A 26,723-nucleotide genomic window follows, 5' to 3' on the forward strand; every position below is an offset into this window, starting at 1 on the left:
ATGACTACTAGGTGATGAGCAACAATGCTGTAAGTAAGCTAGTGAAAGGTGATTAGAGGGAAGGAAGATGGGTAAAGTAAACATGTCTGGTAGAACGTTCGGGCATGTGAATGCGAGTGATATGATTATACATGCGTATATTTTAACACAGCGAAAGAAAGCCGAACGACAATGAATATGAAAGTGAATGGGCCGAGGAATCGGGCGAAGCGAAGAGGCATGACAGAAAGTCATAAATAAAGTGTTTGTCGTTGGGAAAGTCCGGTAAGAAGGATTATGTGCAGAATACAGTAATGGCACAAAAGAATCGACGATTCGACCGCAGTAGGTCGCAACTTGAAAAACCCCGATGCCGCCTATGTCTGAACGCATATGTCGTAAGGAGTGATTACTGCTGTCCGCACAGCCAGGGCGCTCGCTCGCCAAACAGCGTCACCAGCGCAACAACGTCCACAATCATACTTGACAGCTCTTTTGGGGCGAGTTATGGATGGTAAAGAATTGCATACAAGTCATAGCACCGCCATCACGGGGAGATGACACACATCGCTTCCTAGACATAGGCGAGTGAACGTCGGCTGAGCGGTTGATGTAGAGCTCGAGGATGCTCGAGTTTGTGGAACGCTTTGGCTGAGGATGGAGGACTGGTTTCTTATAATTCTCTGCAGAGCTGAGAACGAAGGACGGAATAGGGGGAACAGGAGGAGGGGGTGATGCGATTGCGGGGCTAGGAGGAGGGGAGCGGTACGGGGAGTTTGTACCGTTCCGTTTCACGATGTGTACGGAGCGCGCTGGTGGGGGTAGGGAAAATGAGGAAGTGGATGCAGTCCTTCTCGCAGTCCGTGTCTTGCGCGCGCCAAACTCATCGTCCTCGTCGAACGGACTCGTCCTTGCTCTGCCGTGAAGACTGTCGTGTGAGCGAGAATAGTTAAGGGTCTTCTTCAGGAGCGGTGAGCCAATGAGGCTGGGAGGGATTGGTGGGGAATGCTGAGCGGGGACAATGAGACGGGAGCGTGACTGTTTGGGGGTGAAGGGAGGTGGCGATGGCAGGGGGGTTGGAGTGAGCTTTGGGGACGGCATTGGGGGAGGAGGGGAGTGAGGACGAGCAAAGGACATGAGAAGTTATGGAGGAGGGGGAAAGTAAAATGCATTGTTGGAGTCAAGGGGGGATGATTTATAGGTGTAAAATGACACACGAGGGGCCGAGGGATGCGGGTGAAGGATTTGACAAGCTAAAGGACACCGGTTGCATGTTCGTTATTGTTCCTAAATGGGTGAAAATAAGTCAAAGTTACATTAAACGCGTTATGCAACATTTAGCGTTTGCGGTTGCCTTATATGGTCTCTTCTGCCCGATGGCTATGTGGCGGTGCCACTGACTGGTACACCGGGCATTGCCTCTCTTCTCTGAGCGCGTTCAGCCTGTCTCGTGCGCTTCACCCAGCGTCAGTCAGCCCACCAGTTGCCATCCTACAGTCCACCCATATCAGTAGGGGGCCGACATACGATATTTAAATATTTTTTCTCGCTGGGGACATGAGGCGTGACATATTCGGGATGAAACAAAACAGACTCGGAGATATACGTGTGCCCATAAGTAACATATCACACTGCCATGCGCAGATAATCCATCCCTTAACTCTCGAGACCCGAGCAGCAGTATGCTGGTTTCAAGTCACCGCCCCCTTCCCATCGCTGGTCGATATCTAACCCTTTTTTTCTCTGCTCGCCGTTTTGAGATACATTAACATCCAATTCATCGACCTATTGTACTCTGCTTTTGGCTCGTGCATCACTGATGGATCCTCACCTATACACCTGTCAATTCAGCCTTCTCATTGACGCTGATGATCGAGAACATCTTTTTTCGCTGTCCTCATATGCTCCTGCACGGCCAGCAACCAATGGATCCACCATGTCATATACCAGTATTCATCCACTCGAACGGTCATGATAGATATAGATGCATTGCGCTCCTTCTATTCCCTTATCCACCTTCAAGAAGCTTCAATTCCGACTCGGTGTCTCACGGAACATGCATCAAACTGGAGGACGTACGTCCCAGCATTCGTAAAAGAACTCGAAGCTTGCTCTCAATTCGTTACACATACCCCCAATATCTGCCTCAAGTAACCGTAAAAGGCTTGTGGACGTTGCTTTGCGCCTTGATGCTCGTACCTTTCACGCAACTTTTGACGTATATCCTTCATAAATCACCCAGTTCCGGATATACGATCAGCGCATGGCCAGTCACCATCTGTCCCAGTTCCATCACCTCTGTCCACACTAGCCCACTTTTGCTTCGAGTGGTCTGTAGCCTTATCTTCCGGTCCCCACCTCGAACCGCAGGTTCTTCAAGTCCTGGCCACACTTGGAATTTCGAGCTCTTCTCTTCGTGGGGCGCTCAACGGAATTGTGTAATGCCAGCGTCTTTTCATCATTTGTAACCTCTTCGTTTATAGTCTCCGCGAGCTAGGTCATTTTTTGTTTAGATCCCACAGACGTCAGCTCATCGACTGCGAAAACGTTACTACAGCACCCACATACACTACTACTCATTCTCTCCACATGCTCCTTTGAAATGGCGACGATCCATATTTTTCTCTCCAGCCCTAGATCAGCATGTCACATCCCTTTACTGTCTGTGGTCTCCGTGTGCTATACCCAAACTGCTGTGGACGTCTAGTGGTCTGACTTGACATTGACAGCGTATGTCAGCCTCCTAGCTCCATTTTGGCGATATCAGTTTGAAACTAGCCCTCCTGTCCTTATCTTCTCCATTTCTGCAATGGCTTACTCAATTCTTTCTTCTGGCGGCTGGCACTTGCAATTTAGTCACTCATACCCTGGTGGTTGTCATATTTTTTTTTTGGTATCGCATTCCCTCCTTTACTCTTCATTCGCATCATCCTGTGTGAACTTGGCATCATGTTGGGCTCTTCTTTTGTCTTACTGGCACTCCTTCCGGTCTTTACCCTTTCCGCTCCTTCGCACCAAGTTCACTCTCCTTTCAAATCCCAGCTCCGTCATGGCCATCAACATGGTCATTACCCTAGGACGTCAATATCCAATGTGGCTTTACGATCTCCTCACGATACTACTATCAACACTGGTGACCCTTCTGATCTGTCTCATCCATCCACGCCTGGGAATATATCCAATCTTGCATCGCGCGAAAGTCTGTCCCAACGTGACCTAGTTGACACCCTCATACCACCTTCTACTAGCACCACGCCATCATTATCAAATCCTGCTGCAGGAACTGCTATCAAACTGCCACTTGTTATGACCTATTATCCCGATTGGGCGAGCGACGTGATGTCTCCCGAACAGGTCGATTACTCCAAATTCGACGTCGTCGATTTTGCTTTTGCTTTGCCTAATGCCAACTATGGGCTCGACTGGGACACCACCGGCGCTCCGGGTTTACTTGCAAGAGTAGTCAAGGCTGCACATGCTGCAGGCAAGAAGGCGAAACTCAGTATAGGCGGATGGACAGGAAGCGGGCTAGTCTTTGACGCGTCATATACTTCTTCAGAATGACTGATACACGTTACGCAGACACTTCTCTACAGCCGTCTCGACTGCAGCAAACAGACAGATATTCGTCAACAACATTCTCCAAACTTACAAGCAATATGACCTCGACGGCATCGACATCGATTGGGAATATCCCGGCCAACAAGGCGAAGGTTCCAATGCAGTAAGTCCCGCGGACAGTCAAGACATGCTTCAATTCTTGCAGTTGCTTCGGCAGGCCCTACCTCCATTGGCCCTCATCACAGCTGCAGTTCAAACTGAGGTTTTGGCGGGCCCTGATGGCAAGCCCCTGACCAACGTATCCGACTTTGCCAAAGTGTTGAACTGGGTACTTATAATGAATTACGATACTTATGAAAGTAAGACCATGTTCATCGTTATCTATGGTGTCGTCGAATAACACGCTACCAATTGCGTTAGCTGCTTCACCCCCTGGTCCAAACGCGCCTCTGTACGACAGCTGCAAAAGCTCGAGGCAACCAAAGGCAAATGCTGTGGCCGCTTACAATGCTTGGACGAATGCTGGGTTTCCCGCCGACCAACTGGTCCTTGGTCTCCCCTCTTATGGATACGTGATCTCGTCTTCTGCCACAGCGCTTCGCGAACGATCAGAATCTCAGCCCGTACGCTCTCTCCACCAACTTTCTCGCCGTTTTGCGGCTACGCCTGCAGATGACAGTGGCCAGATCCAGTTCCGCAGCCTCGTTTCTGAGAACATCCTCACACGAAACGCAGATGGCTCTTTCGCGGTGAACCCCAGTAGTGGCTTCACCCGCCAATGGGACGCTTGTTCCGCGACACCTTTCCTCACTTCTGCTTCAGCAGCCCAGACTATCCCTTACGACGATCCCCAGTCGTTGGCGATCAAAGCAAAGTGGGTGAAGGACATGGGGATGGGCGGAGTCAACCTGTTTGATGTGCATGGCGATACGTCCCAGTGGGATTTGGTAAATACCGTGAGGACGGCTATGGGCGTGGTGTGATTTGATAACAGGTTGGGTTGGGTTGGGTTTATCATGATGCACAGCTCGTGCTCTTGTCGATGGGCGTCGTTTGGATGTTTTTGAATCATGAATAGCTATTTGCTTCCCATACGGGTTCCCTTGTATTGCTCCTGCCGTTTGGGCGCGTGGGTAGGATAACATGTTGTTATACACCAAGTTGGAGATCACACCGCAATGCAATCTGTTTCCTCTACCAAGCGAAACCTGAGAATGATATGACGGCACTTTGTAACTTGCCGGCTTAGCATGGCTCTCTCGGCTATGCCTCGATCGAGATCCCTCCACCCTCTCTTCACTTGCGACTCGGACAAACTGGGACTCGGTTGCGAGCAGGATTTGGTATTATCGATTGGTCACATTTTTACGAAAAACCTCTGGAGATCAGGCGCTCATCGAACGAAAACAGATAGCGAAAAAAAACGCATAAAATTTTTGTAATACGCAGGCGCCAGTCCTCGTACCATCCTGACTAAGTAATAAAAGTAACGTAGTACTCCTTCTATGAAAGCAAGAAACTTTCCAGTCCTTCTATACTTCTTTCCCATCCCTTTCACGGACCCCCCCTTGACAAAACGGTGTTGGGTTGGCGCTCAATCCAGTGCGTTGGATTTATGGCTGGATGAAACTAAAGCGTTTGGCAGCGGCAGGGTGTACTAGGCCCTTTTGGCGACGTGCCCAGGGTTTGAGGTAATGGCGCAAAGGCCGCAGTCGGGGAAGTGGTATGTGTACGTTCCGACTGGCTCGAGTAGCGATGCAAGAGCAGGGTAGAGGTGATGCTGACTCAAGAGTTGAGTGATAGATAGGGTGTATGGTTTGAGCTGCCGATGATATAATATCCCATCATCCTAGCTCCCTTATGCTTCGCCTCTATAGTTATCCCCCAGAATGCAGCATGATTGGTAACGAAAGAGCCTGTAAGGCATCTTTCTGCGTCTGCTTAACCCCTCTAAGCTCCCAAAAATTTCTTCAAGCCCGACTTGAGTGAGCCAGAGGCACGAGTGCGCTTTTTCTGGGCATTGCCAGTGCGACCGTTAGTAGAACCGAGGACTTGACGAAGGTCCTCGTACATGATATGCTGCTCACGGGGTGACTGCCCGAAGAGTGCGAATGCGTTGGGTGAAGCTGGGGAGGTGGGGAAGAGGGTGAAGGTGGTGTCGATGGTGGTGAAAGACATTGCTAGTGGTTTGTGTGAGGTGAAGGGTAGTAGCGTTGAGAGTGCAAGTGATGAGATGAGATAGTAGTTCTCGAAGTGTGCAAGGCTTGATAGGGCTGCTGTTGGTGATGGACTTCATGTCGAAATTCGCGTTGCTTAAGTACTACGCCAGCAGGCAGGTTGGTGACAGGACGACAACCCAATCGAGGAAAACGAGGCAAGTGCTATCCACTCAAAATACCCTTATTTAGTAGGTATTGTCGTGAACACCTACCGGGACCCACAAGAACCTGCACAAATCGGCGTCGTCGTGGGCTGTCGCCTGGTTACCAAGCGAGAGCCATGGAAACATACCATAACAGGTAATTTTGGAGTAACGCAATCTGGTTCTCGAGGCCCTCAAGCGGGCGTTGTTTGGCGAACAATGAGAGTAATGAGAGGCCCGATATGGACACCAACAACATTTGGCAAGGGCTTGCGAAACTAACAAATGCAAATATGAGCTGTGGCTGGCTCTTTTTTCGCGGTTTTGTTTGGTGAGCTTTGGTATTCACTTGTGAATCAAACAAGTACAAATCTTAGCTCGTATAAATTTTCTTCACGCGCTGTAGGCAGACACATACGCGTCTCTCTACTTCATGCAGGATTGCTCGGAAAACTACCTCGATGGTCGAGTTATGGTGAGTTTTTGGGTTTTACTTTATCAATCTTTCTTTGGTGCGGTGGTGATGACTTGATTTATTCACACTGTATGAGCACTTGTGTTTCAACACTTGTGCGGAGAGTTCTTTCTACAACGGTAGCTGAGCCGTACCTTTTCCGTGTCTATTCAACTCGTTTCTCAAAACTTAGCTGACATGACCGCAATTGCCAGGTTTTTGTATTTTCTACGGGTTGTGATGGGATCCTTAGCTTGTACTGCATTTATGTCTTTTGTACAGCCTTTAAAATTATATTTCAGTTATGCATCAATGTCCCTTGTTTATTGAGATCCAATCGGTGATATGGCAGATGTAAGATATGAAGATGTGCAATGCTATGTGTTTTAGGAAGATTATGCATTCTCGCCGTCAAAAGCATCATGAGGTACTTGACCTTGCGTTTGTGTAAGGGCCCCACTGTAAATATATAGATAGGGTCCTGTTTTGACAGGTGGTGGTGTAGACTGATACCCGACCAATAGTTGACAGCGCGGGCACGAAAACCTGTACTGTCGCTCGTGTCCTCCTTTTCTGAAATGCTCGAGCTGTCATGCAAAATGGCTAGATCAAAGGTGTGAGCGGCAGCGTACCTTTCCAAGAGCACAGGATCAATGGGATTGGCATTCAATTTAAAAACTATCGCTTTGCCGGCGTCACTATCCTGAGACCGTATGATGATTGCTCCATCTGTCTTGCGCCTAGGAAGGGTTGCAAGACTCTTATCTATGACCAGCTATGGGGGCAAAGCCAGAATTAGAACGGTGTTTCTCGACTGCGGGCCAAAAAGTCGTACGATGAACTCTCCGCAGAGACAATCTGAGGGAATGTGAGGGAAAGACCCGGATAAAGCGAATAGTGGAAGATTATAGACTCACAGTAGACTTTGAGGGCAGCAGCGGAGGATTCGGTTGGCTGGGCTACGACACAGCAAAAATATTGTGATTGGGGATGTCAGGTATTAACGAAGTCGGCGGGAAATCAAAGCCGACAACTCACCGTCAGTGGATGAGGAGACCGCTGAACGTGAAACGACCTTTGGCATAGTGATACAATGTTACAAATGGGATATCTTGATGGTGAAATGCGACCCTTGAGAAAGAAAGCCCCTTTGTGAAACACCGGAAACGATTAAAGCAAGCTGAGAATGCTTACTATAGAATTGCCGCACTTGGGAGTTGTAAATGAAAAGTGAATGAGGGCTGCGATTGGCTGAGAGAATACAATCTCCACCACGTGATTGATTTACCCAGTAATTGTTCTCCTGGTGACCTGCTCAACTACTTTAAATACTTGTCCTCCGCGCTATCCCGGTTCTTCCTTTCATTTGGCCTCGTCATCTTTTTCTATGGCAGAAAAAGATGCTACCGCAAGACTGCGAAGAGCAGTTAAAGGTATGGCTTTCTGGCTGTTCTTCAAGTGTGGCCTCACGTTCTTTATGCAGAAAACAACCTCTTTCTCGTGAAGAGGCTGATTCAAAGAACTGACATGCGGAACCCCGACCCTGCTCCAAGACGGTTTACTTCACTAGCTTGGGCGGCTGTACTAGGTCATGAAGAGACATTCGAGTTTCTCTTAACTGCCGGACATGATGACGAGGAGCTTAGTCGGGTACTTGCCTCCATCTGATGCTCAAGTTTCGAGACAACACGCGCTCTAATTCGCTTTTTCCTTAGGACTCTGACAATAATACCATTCTCATGCTCTTGTCCGACTTCAAACCACCTCCTCACAACCCTTACGCTCCTGGACCATCCGAGGCAGACCTGATGAGTGCAGCACTACGAATGGCTAGGCTCTATTACGACCGTTACACATGGATACTCGATTGGTCGAATGTACACGGGAAAACCGCTTTACACATGGCGGCATTGAAGGGCAACGAGGAGCTCGTTCGCGTATGTCATACTTCTAGGCCTGTCTCGAGTCTTGGCTTATTTTATCCTTGCTTCTTTAGATGCTGTGTGACTTGGGCGCCGACTATGATTTGTCTGATAATAAGGGAAACACACCACTACATTAGTAAGTATCTTAAAGTCATGTGCGGACAGTATTACCAACTGATGGATGGGCAGTGCGAGCTCGTGGGGACACATACCAGTAGGTATACTGCCAGACTGTCTAGACGTCACTCATTATGGCATGGTATAGGTGGTGCAACTCTTAATAGAAAGGGGCTGCCAATTTTCTGCACGAAACAACGAGGGTTTTACTGCATCCGATTATGCATATTCGTAAGTGAAAACATTCTTCAGATTGCCCTTCCATAGCTCATAGCGGCCGCACTCAAGGATGAGTACGAAGGACACATTGCAAGACAGTGCACGGTCGCAATTCGAGAATAATAAGAAGAGTCGTCGATTAGTATTTGCTCAGGCCGCAGCAAGAGGAAATGAATGGGGAAAGGCATCCTCGATGGATGTGCCACCCCCTTTAGTCCTGAAAGCACGCGACATGGGACGAAGTGCAGTCCGGGTGCGGAGTGGCTCAGGGGGTAGTAGAACTACTGCCACGTCGGATAGTGGGGACATGGACAGTGTGGGTTTAGGTCCCGGGCAAGCGACTAGTTCGTCATTATCGGCGTCGTCATCGACTTCACAGGCACGACCTACCCCTTCCAACTCTTACAGTCATCCCCAACCTTCCGGAAGATCTGATAATATTTCATCGGCAAGTAGTACAGGTACATTTTCCGTACCTTCACCCGGGCCATCACAAACAACGCCCGCTAGTGCTGTCACGCCAGGGGCAGGCTTGTCTTCACTATCGCCTATCGTTAACCGGATGCGCGAGCGAGATGCTGATGCTATGGAGAAATATATGAGACGGAATCGGAGTGGAAGCGCGGGAACATCATCGACGGATAACAAGTCGCAGAATGGTTTGAACTTTGCATCTGCAGGTCCATCAGCAAACGGGGATGACATCACTGCCTTGACGTCAATCGCAATAACGGGATCGACAACTCCTCGCCGGCGTCTGCGGCCTTCATTCTCTGCAGCTCAGTTAAGAAGCACCCCTCCTCCAGCCATAGTCACAGCAGATTCACTCCATCCGGAGGCATTACGGAATCGCTCTGGCACCAATCCTACAACCGCTCGTCCTATCCAACCCTCACTCTCACCTACACCCATTGTCAGCCGAACCTCCTCGTTTGACTCGCCTCGATACGGGGAAAGACTTATTGAGGAGCCAGAAAACTTTACAGGCCCTCCGAGCCGATATGCTCAGTTTCCAGAGCCACCTGTTAAACCGGGAAACTCTGTCAGCACTGCTACGACGTCGATAGGTCGTCGATTACCCTTCAATATTCTCTCGAAGCCCGCGCCTAATACAGATCCTCCACCTGGAAGTCATAGACGAGGCTCATCTGCAACGTCAATACGATAAGTACTGCATCAGGAAATTGGTGAAAATCTGATCTATGATTGTAAGCCATTATAAGAATTGTAATTAACACAAGAACTACAATAGTTTTGGTCCCGTTTACAAGAGCTTGTATGTCTGGTTAGCTCTAATACAAACGGCACAATATATATATGGCTGATATACATTGTGAAGTCGGCCTCCTCAATAAGATCAATAATATATCCAAGACCTTATATGTCTGTTTAGTATTGTTACCTTCGATCAGATTTATAGAATTATAGCGTAGACTCTATCACGGCAAGATATACAATCAATGTCAGTGCTGATATGACTGGTTACACCTGGTAGCTCGTGACCGAGAGAACTTGAATACAAGTGTATGTAGGCTGCAGTGACTGCACTCAGAGTTGCCAAAACTGACTAGGTAGTGGCCCGGGTACTTACTCACACAGGCTGGCCTTTGTTTGGAAGGACTTAGGGCTGTTTTAATTATTGATAACTAGGTCATCACAACAGGTAGTTGACAAAACCGGATAAACCCGGTCTCTGCCAAAGCAGCCATTGTTCTCCATGGAGCATAGCCACCACTCCATGGAGTCACCATTGTTCTCCTAGGAGCACAATTGTACTCCTAGGAGTCATTATACTGTAGCGAGTAGCACCTCCGACTATAAGTAGTAGGGGGTTTAGTATAGGAATACCTCAGTCGTTTCTATAGCCTCTCGGGCAGCGGCTGAGGTATGTTACATTACATTTGTTAGAGATCACCTTAAACTAACATCTATTGTAGTTTCACTTAGGTAAATTATATAGTCGTTTCTATAGCCTCTCGGGCAGCGGCTGAGTTTCACTTAGTTTTATTAGACTTCACTCAAATGGTATTTTCATTCTAGAATGCATTTTCGGCTGTGCTTACACCCCTTGGAGTCAACATTTACTCTCTTTTTGTCGTTGATATTCTGCATGAAGTCGAACTGGGTGTCTGGAAAGCAATATTCATTCATCTCGTTCGCATTTTGGAGTCACATGGTGAAGGATCGGTTCATGAACTGGATCAAAGGCATGCCAGTTATTCTATTTGACTTTTCAGAAGCTAATGTGCTGGTATATATAATGCTAGGTACCGAAACATACCACCATTCGGACAAGACACAATCCGAAGGTTCTCAACAAACAAACTCGTCCAAAATGAAGAAGATGGCAGCCAATGATTATGAAGACCTCTTACGGGTATAGACATTTGTACTTTCTCTTTTCAAAGCATTACTTATGGCGCTCCAGTGTGCTATACCAGCTTTTGAGGGCCTCCTACCTGAGCCGCATAATAAAAACATACTCAACCTGCTATTTATTATGGCACAGTGGCATGGCCTTGCGAAGCTGCAAATGCACAGCGATGAAACTTTGGAATTCCTTGATCAAGCTACAACATTGCTCGGACACCAACTTTGCAAATTTCAGCAGGAAACATGTCCCGCTTTCAACACCAAGGAGCTTCAACGTGAAATTGATGACCAAAACCGACGCCAGGCCAAGCAGCAATCAAGTAGTAGTAATGCACGTGCACCACTGTCAAATAACAACGCTCAACAACCAAAAGCATTGAATCTCAACACATACAAAGTTCATGCCCTTGGTGACTATGCTGCCACCATTAGAAGACTAGGCACGGCAGATTCATATTCCACACAAATTGTGAGTCAAATGTTTCCTATTATAATACTGCAAATACTGCAAGTTCACAAATATTGGGTAGGGTGAACTTGAACACCGCACACCAAAAGCACCTTATTCCTGTACAAGCAAAAAGGTGTTTATTGTGAGGCAACGATAAACTATAACAAAAACTAAACCTGTCTCCTTCTGCACTTGCAGGGAGTAAGGGTTCAATGAGCTTGAGGTCGACAGACGCTAGTAAATATAGCGAGTAGAGGACTTTGAGAGGTAAGCTTCAAAGGTTCTTGTTGAGGAGTAAAGCGGGTAAATTCAGTAATAGAAAACTAAGGAGCCATACATGAATAGGTACGGCTTTATATAGGGAACTGTTCGTTCCTCAGACCGAAAGGAGAATATACAAAAGTGGTCTGAGGAATTAATCAACCAGTAAGAAAAAGGGAGAGTAACTATCGTACAACTTCTGACTTGATTAATCAGCAGGTGAGAGATTTGTACTAATAATAGAGGGTTGTCACGCGTGGTCAGGAACCGTATCCTCATGATGAGGTACGATCCTAGATAAGGCGTTATTAGTATTACCAGGCTTTACTAGGGCTTGGAGCTGGTTGGCGAGATGCCTACTACCAGTCCCTACCCAGTGTGCTGGCTGGCTGGGAGCGATACCCAGTCTCTGATCTGTGATATAAAATGGTAACGATGGTTAAGAAAGCCTGTGAGGGCTATGAGAAGTAGAACAGCAAACGATACCTCTAGCCCTAGAGCCAGAGGCGTAATAGGAAAAGCGTTCGAGAACCAAGACATAACGAAGATAGGAAAATAATGAAATGGTCCTTACATTTATCAAGCAAATTACAAAGATTGAACGATGTCAGGCTCGGCTCCAAAAAATCCATCTTAAATTGCTGAGTAGACAGCATCTAGATGAGAACATCCCCGCTTCACCTGAAACCCATCACCATATCGGAAAGGCACAGAACCATTCTATTGACATCCAGGGATTCTTACAGAAACGAATAGGCAACCCCGCTATCAAGGTAAATACATATATTATGTCTATATCTACCACATGTGACACCAATGTGCAGGAGTTTTTGACTAAACTCCGAGCGCACCTTCTTCCACGACTGAAGGTAGCTCTCCTCACAGACCAAAACAAGCCTGCCGCTACAAGCAGTGAAACGGGCACTTTTGCGGGAGATAACACATTAGATGGAAGCTACATCATTTTCCATAATAATTGTATCTACCACCACAACATCATCCGCCTCAACTATACAACCTATGACATTCGACGGGCGCAGGACGTAGTGAACATAAACACATCACACAACAGTATTATGATGCTCTCTGACCAAACTATAGAATCTGGCCATCTATTCTTATATGCAAGGGTCCTAGGAATATACCATGCAAATGTTATTTATGCTGGACCTGGAAGTTACGACTACCAAGCTCACTGCATGGAGTTTCTCTGGGTTAGATGGTATGAGCCTCTCAGAGACAGTGACTGCAATACTGGCTGGCATCGTCATCAGCTTGATCCATTTCAGTTCCTGCCCACTGACCACCAAGATGCATTTGGCTTTGTAGATCCAGCTGATATACTTTGTAGCTGTCATGTTATCCCCCGATTTTCAGAAGGGCCTTTGCATCCACATAGGATTGGTACATCACTCTCTGCGAAAGACTTGGCAGACTGGAAGACATACTATGTGAATAGGTGAGCAACATTTTTTGATTCACTATGCAAGGCTAAACATCTAACAATAATAATCTACAGGTTTGTTGACCGTGACATCATGATGCGCTATTATTATGGCTATGCTCCTGGCCACTTGTACGCTAAACACTCACGAGGAAATACTGAGCCGCCCTGTGGAATACCAGATGAAATCGCCGCAGCAACAGTCACAGATCCTGCAGATGAAGTTTCCAATCATGCACCTGAAGCCCCGGGTTTGCTTGGTTCGGATGCAGAAAACCATGAATATGAGGGCCGAGCCTCATCAGTGAGTGAAGATTCTCAATCAACCTCCTCCGACTTGCCTTCAGAAGAGGGAGATCAAGATGATGGATTGCAGGTCTACGGCCTCAATGATGAGAGTGACGGGAATTTTGATTAGGAAATAATGTTGACTTACGAGTTTTTTATGCTATGACATCTTTGTCTGTTAAATTGCAAGTATCTGCCGGTGGGATCAATGCACACATATATCACACCGATAATCACAGAGGCAGACTAGCAAACTGGTTGTATATTAGAAGGCTAGATAAGCTCGCATGGTAATTATACTATTTTATCCGACTACCCAACAGTGCCAGTAGTGTATACAAGCTGATACAACTACATCAATCTGACTCCCATATTATAATCATAGATATGACCTGACAGTCGGATGCAAGACTTGGGACGGATTATAAACTCCGCCTGGTAATATCAGCACCTCACCATTTTCCTGATGTGTGAAGTACGAGTAATTGTGATTGATACGACCAAGTAGTGTTGTTGTACAACGAACGTTGACCATCTTGTACTACCCATGTTTGTATATAACCCTGCTCTGTTGTTTGCTACGCTATCAACTATCCTGACTTTTGTCTTGACTGTGTGGGTGAGGTGATCGGCGTTGAATGTTGAGTCATCCCGCGTGCGGTGATCAGGGCGGAGGATGCCGAGTTTCGCTATTCGGATTCTGTATTCAGCTTCGAACTACATAAGGCTGCTTGCCCTCCTGTACTTGGTTGATAGACGACCACGCCGTTCAAACCTGTAATCTTGTCTCCCGTTTACTATGACATTTCCTGTAAATACAGATGCAGACCCTGACCCGACAACCCAGATGACATGGCCTTCCACAAGACATAGGCAACGTACGGGCTCTGGACAACCTCAAGGCCTACATGACAGTACTTTGGACGATGTCGATGCAGATCAGCACTCTCAGGATACAGTCTATGTTTCGAAGCAGGCTCAGTCGAGCACAGAGCTAGGGAAGACACGGCTTACCACTTGGAACCTTATCACGCTGAGTATATCAATGGCGGGAGCTCAGGTTGCGTGGACCGTAGAATTGGGGTATAGTCTTAAACTTGATCGTCAATATAGTGCTTACTCATTTTCAAAGATACGGAACTCCCTTCTTGCTTTCTCTCGGTATATCAGAACAGCTAACAAGTCTTGTGTGGTTGGCTGGCCCGTTGAGTGGGCTCATTGCTCAGCCTCTAATAGGTACGTCGCAGATAGTGGCAACATGACAAACACCATGCATATGCACATTCCCAAGGTGCTATCTCTGATTCTTCGACCTCCAAATATCGGCGGAGGTATTGGGTTATACTGTCTACTATTGTCTTAGGCGTCTCGACATTAGGGCTGGCATACTGTCAAAGTATTGCCGCTTTTTTCGTGGATCTATTTGCTGTAGGAGCGGGTGACTGGGACCCTCAAAGGGCAAAGCAGGTAACTCGTGCATCCGCCCTAGTGGCACTTCCATTCACCTTGTACTAGGCAGCAAACACAGCCATTGGCTTGGCTATTTTCTTCTTCTATTTGCTAGACTTTGCTCTCAACGCATTGCAAGCTTCTCTCCGCAACCTTCTGCTTGATATTACCCCTCCCGACCAGCTCAATGCTGGTAATGCATGGCATGGAAGAATGGCCCATGCTGGAAACATAATTGGCTATGGTTTTGGTGTGTATGGGAGTTCGCACTTCGTGGCGTACGTTAACAGGTTTGTCAAACTTAAGGATATCTTCCTCTGGCACAGCTACCCCTGCTTCGCTTGTTGGGTGGTGATCAATTTCGGAAATTCTGTGTGGTGACCATGATTGTTCTGACCGTCACCGTATGGATAACATGCTTCTGTCATGAGGAGAAAGAGTCTCGGGATCTTAAAAAAGGGAGGTGAGTAATGTCTGCCATCTTGTTTTCCAAAGAGGCGTCGATCTAAGTCCAAATAGCCAAAGCAAACTGTACGACGTCCTCCAAAACATATACAATGCTGTGGTCAAGCTTCCCAAACCTATCCGTCGTGTATGTTTTGTACAGGTCTTCGCTTTCATGGGATGGTATGTACACTACGATTATCATGGACATGCATGCTCACTGCGTTGTAGGTTTCCCTTCCTTTTTTACGCGCAAGTTTATCCACTCGTATTTTATCTTGTATAATTCACCTTTATATCTAGGACAACATACATAGGTCAAATAATGGCATACCAAAATGGAGTAGAACCTGATAAGGATGTCGCGACCAGACGAGGCGAATTTGCACTGTTGTTATACAGTTTAGGTGGATCAGATGCATTTTTTTTTAAAAAATTCACCCACATTCTGATTTTTTTTCTTTCTAGTTGCTGTCGCTGCCGGAACACTACTACCACACCTAGCTCGTCGTGATCGCCGATTACTACCCCGGGAAGGTGATAACGAAGAAGAGGATTTCACCCGACTTAGAGCCCATATACGCCACTGGCAAGAAGAGGCAACACGACATGGCAAAACCTTCAGGCTGCCTAGGTCGCCTATTTTTTTGCGTGACATATGGACTGGTGCCTTGATCCTATTCACTGTTATCACATTTTCTACTTTCTTCATCAGCACTGTCCCTCAGGTGCGAATGTTTGATCAACTCGCCTCGAAAAGGACTGACATATGTATTTTAGGCCACCGCCGCAATAAGTCTCATCGGTATCTGCTGGGCTGTAGCTTGCTGGGTACCCTTCGCGATTATTATGGAGGTAAGTGTTTCTTGCGGCGATGTCTGCTCTCATTGTAACAACTTTCGCCTAGTTTTTGAAAGAACTAGACAGTACACCTCCTGATGAAATTACTTCTCCTAATTCTCAAGTTCGGGCGATCTCTACATCAGCTCCTTCTGTTTCTGAGACTGACCCTTTGATTCAACGCTCCGTTGATGGGTATGATAGTCAAAACACCGAAGCGGAAGTCGAGTCCACCCCCACAGCTGGAGGCACTATACTAGGTATTCATAATTTGGCCATAGTGATGCCGCAGTTCGTTGTGAGTGCTATCAATCAGAGGGTTGATTTTTTTTTCATGATCATCACAGGTGGCCGTGGTATCCAGCGTAATTTTCCGTATCGTTGATGAGTCTAGTCAAGATCCCACCAATCACGACACGTACCTCGGCAGAAATGGCGTAGCGTGGGTTCTTCGATTTGGTGGCTTCTGTACGCTGGTAAGACTATTTTCCCTATTGTCCTGGTATGGGTTTATTGAAGCTATAGATTAGATTGGTGCATTGATTTCTCGTATGGTACCACTGACGAGAACGGAGAAAGGAATGAGAAGACAGCTTGTCATACTGAAAGAATTAAAAGCAGAGTCTGCCCCATAATAATCTTCACGGTTATTCGTGTGTCATCATATGGAATCACTTGGATGGACTGGAAGCTTTTGTAACACACTTTTCTATTCTTTATGGGGCCAGTATATCGTTGTCCAGTTCTTATAGTCTTCCCTCTAGTTCTAATCATGGAAAATACATAGTGCATAATCCCAATTGTTCGTGTCTTGGCTGCATATCAGTCGGCACGGTATAGGACTGATAGGCGGTACGACATCTGAACCAAAGATATTCTGGACCATCGATAACCCTGTGAACGTATCAGAATTTGCATTCTGTAAAACGTCATCAGACGTACATGAATTGCCACCTGAGGAGCTATAGAATAATCGAATCGATAACGTGCGTGACCACAAATGACCGAGAGAAGGAATCATCTTGAGCTGCGATGACATCGAAGTATGGTCACCTATAATGATACATCAGACCACAGTGACTCAAATATCCTGTGGCATTTACCCTTTACGAAAATAATACCGCATGATCCTCCTGATTTTGTGTTCTCGAAACGTGAGACCTCCCAGTGAATCATATTTTCTTGATCATGCATGTCACCTATATCAAATCAGATTCAGATTGGTGCATCAATGTCAGAGGATGGGTCTCGAACCTGATTCTACAAGAGGGGTCTGTGCTTCCATTGTCTGCTCGCCGTCTTCATCCTCTACTAGACAGCGACCACTGTGTAGTAAATCTTGCTTTTCTACTAATGCACCCTTGGGTAACGATTTCACTACTAAGAATAGTGCAGGCACACGACAGTGCTGTGAATTCCTTGAGTTCCTTCCACTATCCCTGCAGACTAGAGAAAAAATGACACCGAACCTTGTAATAAGTTTTGTAGGCTCGCTTTACAAGCTCAACGTCGTTCGAATTGGCCAACCAGAATAAAGCAGCTTGAGTAGATCCGTCCCATCCACCAGTTGTAGCTTTGAAAGCAGTTGCCACACGTTCGGCATGTTGAAAACATAGTGCAATTTCGAGATCTATCGTAGGAGGGGATGGTAGAGCGAGGCTGCTTGGTATAAGCCCGATCTGCCCGGATATAAATATACGCTCATTGGCCTACACAGTGGAATTGATAAGAGAAGTACAGTGTGATGTTAGCATTTGAACATACCATTATAGCTTGTGAGTAGGGTCCAATATTAGCAGGTGCCCAGTAGCTCATGCTTTGTACATGTAAAGCTTGACGGTCGGATGGCACGCGTTCTGCATATGCTAAACAATCGAGTTTGACACGGAGTGGAGCTGGGAGATCTACAGCAACACACGCGCGGGACGGTGGACTGCTTCCAAAGAACTTGGCATATACAACATTCACGCGAGGGAATAAATCCATAGACGACAGAAATATGTTGATATTGGCACTATGAGAAAGAGTAAGGGAGTGAGCTGCTAAGCAGTCTTTGAAGGGTACACTGTTAGTGAATCATAACTTGAATACGCGATAATGGCTTTACCTTGCAACTGATGAAAGCATTCCGAAACTTCATCTTCAATAGATAATTCACCCATTATATCTATGAGTTTCCTATGCACATTGGTCACCGCGACCCATGATCCCAGTGATCTGCTTTCTGCACCAGAAGAGTAGGAAGGCAAAGGGAAATCGTTCAATCCATCCATAGTATGTGTACTGTTAGCTTGGGATGTGCGATTAGGGACGCTAATGACCTCGAATTTGTGGGTCAACAGAGAAGGCACTTGAAGGTCGAATGATATATTCTCCTCCTTTCTTTCCAAAGTAGTACCTTTGATACGGAGAAATGCTACTGTGGCAAAACCACTATCAGAATGGGTGACGGTTTCTGTTTCAGTTCTGGAAAGCATAGTATTGAATAAATAAAACCAAACGGACAACTATCCACTCACAACACAATACGATGTTTGAAAAGGGGACAGTCAAGAGTCAGGGTCTCATATTCCCCCCCTTCCCCACATATATGAGAACCATATAATGTATTCTATCATTATTTTGGATAAAAAAATAAATTCGGTCAGGGTATGTAGACATACCAATTTCACTAATGTTGGCTGCATTTCTGCAAGAGTTTTTCCCAGGTGCATCGGGGTAAGTCCTATACCTGCAACCTTGATGAGGATGGCCTCCATTCCCGCTTCGATCATCTCAGTGAGGAGTTCTGCTTGGTCTCTTTGCCAAAGATAACACAGTGGAGTTAACGAGAGGCGACGACATCTGTTCCAGACATCTCTAAGTAAGCCCAAGCAGAAATGTGGAAGCACTTACACATGTTCTACTCTGACCCGTTGGTAATTTGAAAGAATTGCGCCAACAGAAACACCTAGTACATCCGGATGATGCGACTACCCCCCAGATATTTAAAAACGAGTTAGAATATAATTGACTAAAACATACACATACTTTGACATCAGAGAGCAAATTATACAGATCTTCGGTTTCATCTCCTTCTATGCCTCCCCCATCCTTAGCACTACGCCCTCCATATTCTGATCCTTGCTCAATGGCAGCTCCAGTGATAATTTTCCTATAGAGTGGTACTTCAAGGGCTCGTGCGACAAACTCGATGGCATCCTGTCCCACAGTTTGGTACAAGTATGAATCTATTTCTTCTATTCGATAGGTAGCATTCAAGCAGTGTCCCAAAACTAATGACTGCTGCCGGACCTTTTCCTGTTTCCGGTGACAAAGATGCTGCAGCTACAAGTTCGTGTCCATTCTTGTGACAATGCAAAAGATTATAGCAGCTATCCTTTCCACCGCTGAGCAAGGCAACGTACTTCATGAGTGAAGAAATTAAGCAAGGGGTCCCATAATAGACCCCGAAATGATCTAATCTGAATTGCATATCCGTACATAGTGTGCCTGGGGTCCCTTTGACTCGACCGCTTTGGCAAAAGTCAGCGATTACACTCAGCCTTCAAGTTTTCAGTACTGCTCCCTTCACGATGCCCACCGTTCCAGTGGATAAAGAGGATCTCTTCCAAAGACTCGGGCATAGATACAGTAAGATCTTGGTGCTTTAGTAGACATGGATCTGATATTTATCTCGGTTAATCAGCATCGGAGGAATTTGACAAGCTTTGCTTTGACTATGGCTTAGAATTAGACGAGGATGTACGTATTTTTTCGCGAGCTCATGTCCAGAATTACTGTATTAACCTTTCCAAAGACAACGGAGGAAGTAGAAGAAGCGATCAAGAAAGGCCTCCCTGCAGAACGACCGGTACGAGGGCGTTACACACAGACAAACCCACAGCTAATGTTTTGGTGATCTAGCAACTCAAAATCGAGATACCAGCGAATAGGTACGCACACCATGAAGACAGTCAATATTTCTGCTTACTCGTTACTATCTCAGATATGATCTGCTGTGTATCGAAGGCATTTCGCGTGCACTACGAGTATTCCTGGGAAAAGCTGAAGCTCCTAGCTATAAGCTAGTATACCCTCCTGGCGGGGAGAAAGATTTACTTACAGTAACAGTTCACCCAGAGGTACGTGCTTCACTCGCTCCAGCAGCTTTCTATGTAATAAACTCGAGCCCAAAGACCCAACAAGTCCGACCATTCTTCGCCTGCGCGATACTCCGCAATGTGCATTTCACACCTCTATCGTATGCTTCCTTCATAGATCTTCAAGACAAGCTACATCAAAACATCGCCCGGCGCCGTCAATTTGTTGCGATCGGTACTCACGATTTGGATACGTTGACCCCACCTTTCAGATACGAGGCTAGAGATCCCAAAAAAATCAAGTTTGTAGCACTCAACAAGGCGGAGTCACACACGGCAGAGGAGCTGATGACGATATACGAGGTTTGTAATATTGACGTGGATATGATCGTTTCGTTATCACCAACTGATTATTCTACTGGTAGTCTGACAAACACTTGTCGAGATATCTTCACATCATCCGGGATTCGCCAGTATACCCTATCATATATGACTCTGAGGACCATGTATTGTCAATGCCTCCGATCATCAATTCGGAGCACAGCAAAATCACTTTGAACACGAAGAACGTTTTCATTGATTGTACTGCAACTGACCAGACCAAACTTGATATTGTCGTCAACATGGTTGCAACTATGTTCTCCGAATACTGCCAAAATCCTTATACGTAAGTAGGTCATGCTGGATATCCCACCTGCCGCATTGCTAATGCGTGACGCCGCAGTATTGAGCCCTGCAAAATCATCTTCCCTGATAAGTCTATACGCATCTCCCCGGATATCTCAACACATCGCTTCACTGCTCACGCTTCATATATCAATTCGTGCACAGGGCTATCCCTCTCTAGGCCTGCTGTCAGCGATCTCCTTCGGCGCATGTCTCTACACATCTCGCCTTCTCCACCCGATACGGTGGATGAGATTCTAGTAGATATACCGCCCACGCGGCCAGATATCTTACACGAGTGTGATATTATGGAGGATGCTGCGATCGCTTATGGATTCAATAACCTTCCGCACACCTTCCCTGCTACAAGCACGGTGGCTCAGCCCCTGGAGATCAGCCGACTAAGCGATGTTATTCGTATCGAGTGGGCATTGGCAGGATGGGTAGAAGCCTTACCGCTAATCCTCGTATGTCCCCCGATTTCAACCTAACGTAGCTTTGACCCACTGAATGCGTGATAGTGCTCCCACGAAGAAAATTTTGCCTTCCTTAACCGTCCTGACCCAGGGACGCTAGCCGTCAAAATTGGAAACCCCAAGACGCTCGAGTTCCAAGTAGTCCGCACATCTTTGCTGCCTGGCCTGCTCAAAACCATCCGCGAGAATCGCTCGCATGCTCTCCCTATCAAGCTCTTCGAAACATCCGACGTGGTATTCAAGGACCCCTCAACCGAGCGTCAAGCACGGAATGAACGACATGCAGCAGGAGTGTGGTGCAACAAGACAGCTGGCTTTGAAGTCGTGCATGGATTGCTTGATCGCGCCATGAAGATGCTGGAGGTTCCACGCATTGCAAGCGGTGACGCAAAGGCAGGAACCGGGTACTATATCAAGGAGGGTAATGGTATGTCTGTGGTCATCATTTTGGCGCATGACTTGTTCATTGTATTTGACTAACATGATTCTCCTATCGCAGATCCCGCTTACTTCCCTGGACGCGCGGCCACCATCTTTTACCGTCAGCCCCAGCCCAAGTCACGCCCCAGTTCGGCCCTGAAGTCTCTCGAGGAGGATTTGAAAGGCTTAACACACAGCATCGAATCTGCTTTACACATCAACAGCCCATCCCGAGACCTGGAGATCGGCACATTGGGCGTTCTCCATCCAAGCGTGCTCGAGAAATTCGAGATCACATACCCTTGCTCAGCGCTCGAGTTTAATCTCGAGCCTTTCACGAAGTAGAGAAAGATGCAAGGGATGCAAATTGAGAAGAAAATTGGAAGGAGACGACTAGGGAGTCATATTTAGGAAAGCAGAAGTAATTAAACTGTATCAGATATAAGATGTGTTAGTATCTGTACTTGCGCGCGCTCAGGAGTCTTGGGTTTGTCGTGGTGTTTGTAGGATTGGATTCGTGAAGTACGTAGACTTGGTATTGCTCGGGTTGATTGAAGGAAACAAACAAGATGGGCCATGATTCAGACATGGTGTTACACAATTATACTGCTAGCCAAATATCAACGTTGGGCGTTAGATCAAAACAGTAGGCTACCGTAAAGAAACCCATCCGAAGTGTTCATCAGGTGGTTAGTATACAATCTGACTTATCGTTAGGACCATCAAACTCGAAGCAATGTATTGTTGTGGGTGCTTCGAAAGGTAAATCAGCATCGGGAGCGCCTATGTCTGCTTTGGCAATGTACGATGCCGGCAATATCTATCTAGGACATTCAGATAACATAAAAGAACTCCTTATACGTGTTACTCTCCATCGTGACCAACGAGCTCGCAGAATTGTGCAACGGCGACAAATAGGTTTGATTTCATTAATACAAGGAATAATCGTTATTTAAACAAAAAAAGAAAATACTCAGCATTTTTCAGATGCAAATGACGAAGATAATAAATGACCAGGTGCAAAAAAAAAACGCCGTAAATATATAAATCACAGTAAGGGACAAGCACTATCCTCGACCACGACACTAAATTAATCCAGCTGCCCTAAGATCGTTCTGCAAACGTCTCTCAGACTCAAGAGCAAGTATTAACCTCCTCGTACGCTCTGGATCTGCATGCATTTCCTCTGGGGTAATAGTCAACATGGGACGCATCTCGTCTGCTTCGCCATCCGATTCGTCGTCTTCATCGGCCCTCTGCGGATTCGAATGAGCAGACGGGGGAGCAGAAGGAGGCGCGTCAGCAGTGGTATTACGGCCGGACCGACGTCGTGATAGCAGACTGATTCCAAACGCATTTTCGAACGAGGAAAGAGCACCTCTCCGCTCGCTACCCTCGCTCGACGGTGGCGAAGGGGCAGAGCTTGAAAGAATGCTTCTCTCCCATCTCTTCACCCTCCAATAGCCCAACGCAGATGTGAGCAGAACGAACCACCCGACCGTCATTAGGAAGAAAGCGAGCCATTCGGTGGTAGCGTCGGATACCATCGCATTGGCGTCCATCTGAACACCGCCTGCGGAAGTAGAATTCAAGTAATTTGCGTAGTACTCGTCTGCTTCGGCTTTTGACGAAAAAGTGGGTGCTGCCGTAGTAGCAGAAGTCCAACGCCAGGGGTCATTTGTACCTTGACCATTGGCAACAACACCATCAGCCATGATCATATTGCTATCGTCCAAGCGTGCACGCAAGCCAAAGCCATACTGGATGAGTGTGACTCCAAGGCCAGCACGACTGCCGAAACGAGCGGCATGGGTAGTGTGCAGAAGATAGGTGAGCAAGAAACCGATGAACTGGAAGGAAACGGAGATGAGAGCGTTCCAGAGGAAGGAGAAAAGAGAGCCAGTAGGGAGCGAGTCGACGACGACGTCGCCAGGTGTTGAAGGAGAGAAGGGAGCGAGAACCGTTGTCTCCCAATAAGGTGGAACTGCATCTGCCTGAGCAGAGGCATAAGAGGGAGGTGCCTCTGACTGAGTCTCCTCTGGGACAAGATAACGTTCGTCACCTGAAATTTTGGAGGTGAGCATAGGAGAATGAAGAACAAAAGGGGCTACGACATGATAGCAGAGCAGAAAAGAAAGACTGACCATCCTGTATTACTACACCCGTAGAAGGCTTGGCAGTAACATTTGCAAAGACACCGTCGTTGTTCGTCCCACCGCCTACGAGGCCAGTGAGAGGTCGGTGAGGGACGAAACCCCAGCGCTGGACATAGTGACTTGGAAGGACGGATGCGGCCGTGCGCGAAAACCAGCTGCGGGATGACTGGGGAGGCTGTGGGGCGTTGTCGACGGTGAATACGGGGATGACGCCGTTTGAGTTTCCGTGGTTATTGGGGAGGGCGACGGCAGAGGGTGCCGGGGGAGAGCCGGGGGGTGGATAATCGTAGTCCACGTTCTCGAAGTCGTACGCACCAGGGACCCGGGCTGGCCGGGATGAGGACGGCGACGGCGAGGATGTGTAGAGGGGATGTGACTCGGGCGAATGCGGGAGAGCGCTGCTGGTCTCTCTCCCTCTCTCCTCCTCCTCCTCCTCCTCCTCCTCGTCAGACTCGTCAAAGGCAGCCTCTAGCTCGGTGTTCTCCGGGTCTGTGCGTGGGTTGGGCAGTGGAGCATAGCGGTTAGACATGAATGAACGTAGCAGCCAACGCCTCGCTGGTGGGCGTAGAGATTGAACAGAGACTGGCAAAGGGAAGGTGGGAGTATCAGAGGAACACTGGTGCAGACAAAAGGGATGAATCAGTGGTCGTATCAGCAGATGGAGAAGCGAAGCGGACAGCCACATGTTTGCTTGGCCTTGTTGTGCCGTTGCCGCCAAGTTTCATAACACCTGCCATATTCAGACCATCTCCTCTTCTTGTTGCTCCCAGATTCACAGGCATGTAAGTAAATACTACCACTCACTCATTTTTATCGTCCTTCTCCATCAAAACGTCTTCGTCCTGCGTACATACACACCTCGCAATCAGGGGGCCAACCTCGGACTACACCATTCGCTTGTTGGTAGCTGTAGGTCCCCCTCCTTGCCACCCTCGATCCCAGCCTGGGAGCTTGCCGATACCTTCTTCAATTTGCCGTGGTTTATTCTCAGTATCCGAGGAGAAAGTACAAAGAATGTCAGCTAATCACATCTCTGTTCTGATTATGGTTACTGAATGTTCGCTGCATTGCGCTGCGTTAAGAACAGGATGTGCAGCATGGCACTGCATCAACCGATATAGATCCAACGGATCGTGGTACTTCCAATAGCCTGTCCAGCTTGACCTCCCTGTATCAACGATACCTATATTACAGCTATCTGCGCATAGCAAATACGCATTGAACCTGTCGTGTTTCCTACAATGGCACAGCTTTTGCCGTTTTCTATATCCCGTCCACGAAATATAAAGATCCTCCTTACCAGAAAGGCTACGATATATCTTACTGTCCACCGCTTCCTTCCAAAAAAGGCGTTACTCCACCTTCTGTAGGGAGCCTCTTCGATGTAATGCTGCTCACAATCTGACTCTCAGACAAACTGCTATTGGTCAAAAGAATAGCTCGAGATTAGTACAAGTAGTACGTCGTAAACGCTCTTGCTATCGCACTGATCTATAGATATCGAGGCTGCAGTCATTCAACGGCACATTTTCGCAAGAATACACGCATCTGTGCACTCATTTCAAATCGTACAGCGCAGTTTAAGATACAACACAATTCACGATACAACCAACCAGGCTCGCTCATACAACTGAAGGTACAACTACTACATATGGGCAGCTGCTACCACGTTCCACATTTCGTCACCTTTACTTCTTGGACTTTCCAGTGAATTTCCCGGTTGCGCCACTAGCAGCATTGGTAGCGGCAGTGGTAGCTGCATTAACATTATTGGCAGCAGCAGCCTGTGCGCGAGCCGGGAAGCTGTTTTTCCCAGTAGGCTGGTTTGCTTTGGCCTTGGCCAATACATTAGCAAAGATGCGCCAAGCTATACAATGAAAGCTGTGATGCTCACATTGGCTGATTGGATTCTAGCCGCATCAGAGGGGGTCATTGGCTTCCCTGGGGTAGGCATATTCGAATTGCTGCAAGGTCAACACAGTTTGATCAGTAGGTATTGGCTGAGACGTTCACCATCCACTCATCCATCCAGTCGAACTGCTACTCACCAAGAGTGTTAAAAGGGGTGATGATGAGAGTTGACTTGATCGCGATTATGCTAGATGATCTCTCGACACAGTGGCCCTTATACCCTGGAATCAAAGTTTGAATCGCTCTTTGAAAGCACGCGAACTTTCAGGTTATCTACTTTCAGTGGTTTCATCAGAATCAGCACCGACGAAAGAGGAACCAACAGATACCCCGTACGGTCAAGATAGCCATCGATTCGAGTTCTGATAAGTGGAGTCCAACGCATGCCAACGAATCGAATGAAGCCCTCGCCGACTTCTATCACCATGAAATCGGTTTTCCCGCTATCCCAGCTTGGAAATACGAGTTCACTCCTCGCCTCGCCGCAGCCATCCGCCCCTCCTGGAGCTTCCTTCCCGTGACCGATATGGAGCAACATGTGGTCCAGGTCATCAACACCGTGACCACGAAGGATGGAGGGTTGCTAATCTGGATTTGCTTCGTAGAGAGGAAACAGGCGGAGATGGTGGCTTGCATTGGTATTACTAGGAGTGGATATCACGCGGGAAGTAACACCAGATATAGCACGAGCACGAGCACGTTGAGTTCATGATGTCTGATTCGCTATGTCTATGTATAAAGCAGTAAAAATCAGCCATTCGTGAGTTCTCGGGAGCAGGGGACTGACTAGATCGCTTGATTGGACTGGGTTGATGAAGGGGCATGACCGTGAATCACGAGGAACG

General features: G+C 47.2%; 9 protein-coding genes across 9 annotated transcripts; 4 read left to right on the forward strand and 5 right to left on the reverse strand.

Annotated features, from left to right (window-relative positions):
* Positions 1-456: 456 nt before the first annotated feature.
* Positions 457-1,116, reverse strand: SERLADRAFT_435588 (uncharacterized protein; the record flags this gene model as incomplete). The annotated part of the gene is made up of 1 exon (XM_007315851.1): positions 457-1,116. The coding sequence occupies one exon, from the start codon at positions 1,114-1,116 to the stop codon at positions 457-459; it is 660 nt and encodes a 219-aa protein (XP_007315913.1).
* Positions 1,117-3,304: 2,188 nt separating this feature from the next.
* SERLADRAFT_461931 (glycoside hydrolase family 18 protein) lies at positions 3,305-4,734 on the forward strand (the record flags this gene model as incomplete). Its single annotated transcript, XM_007315852.1, has 3 exons — positions 3,305-3,506; positions 3,562-3,899; positions 3,961-4,734. The coding sequence occupies 3 exons, from the start codon at positions 3,319-3,321 to the stop codon at positions 4,521-4,523; spliced, it is 1,089 nt and encodes a 362-aa protein (XP_007315914.1).
* A 1,922-nt stretch (positions 4,735-6,656) lies between these two features.
* On the reverse strand, positions 6,657-7,592 carry SERLADRAFT_414074 (uncharacterized protein; the record flags this gene model as incomplete). Its single annotated transcript, XM_007315853.1, has 6 exons — positions 6,657-6,929; positions 6,989-7,131; positions 7,192-7,214; positions 7,274-7,315; positions 7,395-7,487; positions 7,551-7,592. The coding sequence occupies 5 exons, from the start codon at positions 7,438-7,440 to the stop codon at positions 6,752-6,754; spliced, it is 432 nt and encodes a 143-aa protein (XP_007315915.1).
* A 3,190-nt stretch (positions 7,593-10,782) lies between these two features.
* On the forward strand, positions 10,783-13,724 carry SERLADRAFT_461938 (uncharacterized protein; the record flags this gene model as incomplete). Its single annotated transcript, XM_007315854.1, has 7 exons — positions 10,783-10,824; positions 10,885-10,992; positions 11,044-11,459; positions 11,521-11,578; positions 12,279-12,475; positions 12,527-13,161; positions 13,222-13,724. 7 exons carry the CDS (start codon positions 10,791-10,793, stop codon positions 13,562-13,564), a joined length of 1,791 nt encoding a protein of 596 aa, XP_007315916.1.
* Positions 13,725-14,189: 465 nt separating this feature from the next.
* SERLADRAFT_447045 (uncharacterized protein) lies at positions 14,190-17,729 on the forward strand (the record flags this gene model as incomplete). The annotated part of the gene is made up of 17 exons (XM_007315855.1): positions 14,190-14,517; positions 14,567-14,670; positions 14,726-14,901; positions 14,950-15,133; positions 15,190-15,346; positions 15,403-15,510; positions 15,559-15,579; positions 15,631-15,734; positions 15,796-16,055; positions 16,108-16,182; positions 16,235-16,465; positions 16,515-16,643; positions 16,698-17,061; positions 17,110-17,220; positions 17,271-17,366; positions 17,422-17,575; positions 17,637-17,729. The coding sequence occupies 13 exons, from the start codon at positions 14,234-14,236 to the stop codon at positions 16,800-16,802; spliced, it is 1,938 nt and encodes a 645-aa protein (XP_007315917.1).
* Positions 17,730-18,163: 434 nt separating this feature from the next.
* Positions 18,164-19,579, reverse strand: SERLADRAFT_360402 (uncharacterized protein; the record flags this gene model as incomplete). The annotated part of the gene is made up of 7 exons (XM_007315856.1): positions 18,164-18,218; positions 18,275-18,633; positions 18,687-18,778; positions 18,831-19,011; positions 19,063-19,139; positions 19,198-19,406; positions 19,462-19,579. Coding segments are annotated over 7 exons (1,089 nt in total), but the record flags the coding sequence as incomplete, so codon positions are not given.
* A 163-nt stretch (positions 19,580-19,742) lies between these two features.
* On the forward strand, positions 19,743-22,533 carry SERLADRAFT_360403 (uncharacterized protein; the record flags this gene model as incomplete). Its single annotated transcript, XM_007315857.1, has 10 exons — positions 19,743-19,800; positions 19,856-19,911; positions 19,967-20,020; positions 20,074-20,102; positions 20,156-20,291; positions 20,346-20,612; positions 20,675-20,916; positions 20,974-21,382; positions 21,437-21,818; positions 21,891-22,533. The coding sequence occupies 10 exons, from the start codon at positions 19,743-19,745 to the stop codon at positions 22,154-22,156; spliced, it is 1,899 nt and encodes a 632-aa protein (XP_007315919.1).
* A 363-nt stretch (positions 22,534-22,896) lies between these two features.
* Positions 22,897-24,496, reverse strand: SERLADRAFT_435596 (uncharacterized protein; the record flags this gene model as incomplete). Its single annotated transcript, XM_007315858.1, has 2 exons — positions 22,897-23,873; positions 23,956-24,496. The coding sequence occupies 2 exons, from the start codon at positions 24,494-24,496 to the stop codon at positions 22,897-22,899; spliced, it is 1,518 nt and encodes a 505-aa protein (XP_007315920.1).
* A 233-nt stretch (positions 24,497-24,729) lies between these two features.
* Positions 24,730-25,204, reverse strand: SERLADRAFT_383439 (uncharacterized protein; the record flags this gene model as incomplete). Its single annotated transcript, XM_007315859.1, has 2 exons — positions 24,730-24,983; positions 25,050-25,204. 2 exons carry the CDS (start codon positions 25,064-25,066, stop codon positions 24,833-24,835), a joined length of 168 nt encoding a protein of 55 aa, XP_007315921.1.
* Between the last annotated feature and the right edge of the window lie 1,519 nt (positions 25,205-26,723).

Source organism: Serpula lacrymans (genome assembly GCF_000218685.1).
Source record: "Serpula lacrymans var. lacrymans S7.9 unplaced genomic scaffold SERLAscaffold_4, whole genome shotgun sequence".
Taxonomy (NCBI): domain Eukaryota; kingdom Fungi; phylum Basidiomycota; class Agaricomycetes; order Boletales; family Serpulaceae; genus Serpula; species Serpula lacrymans.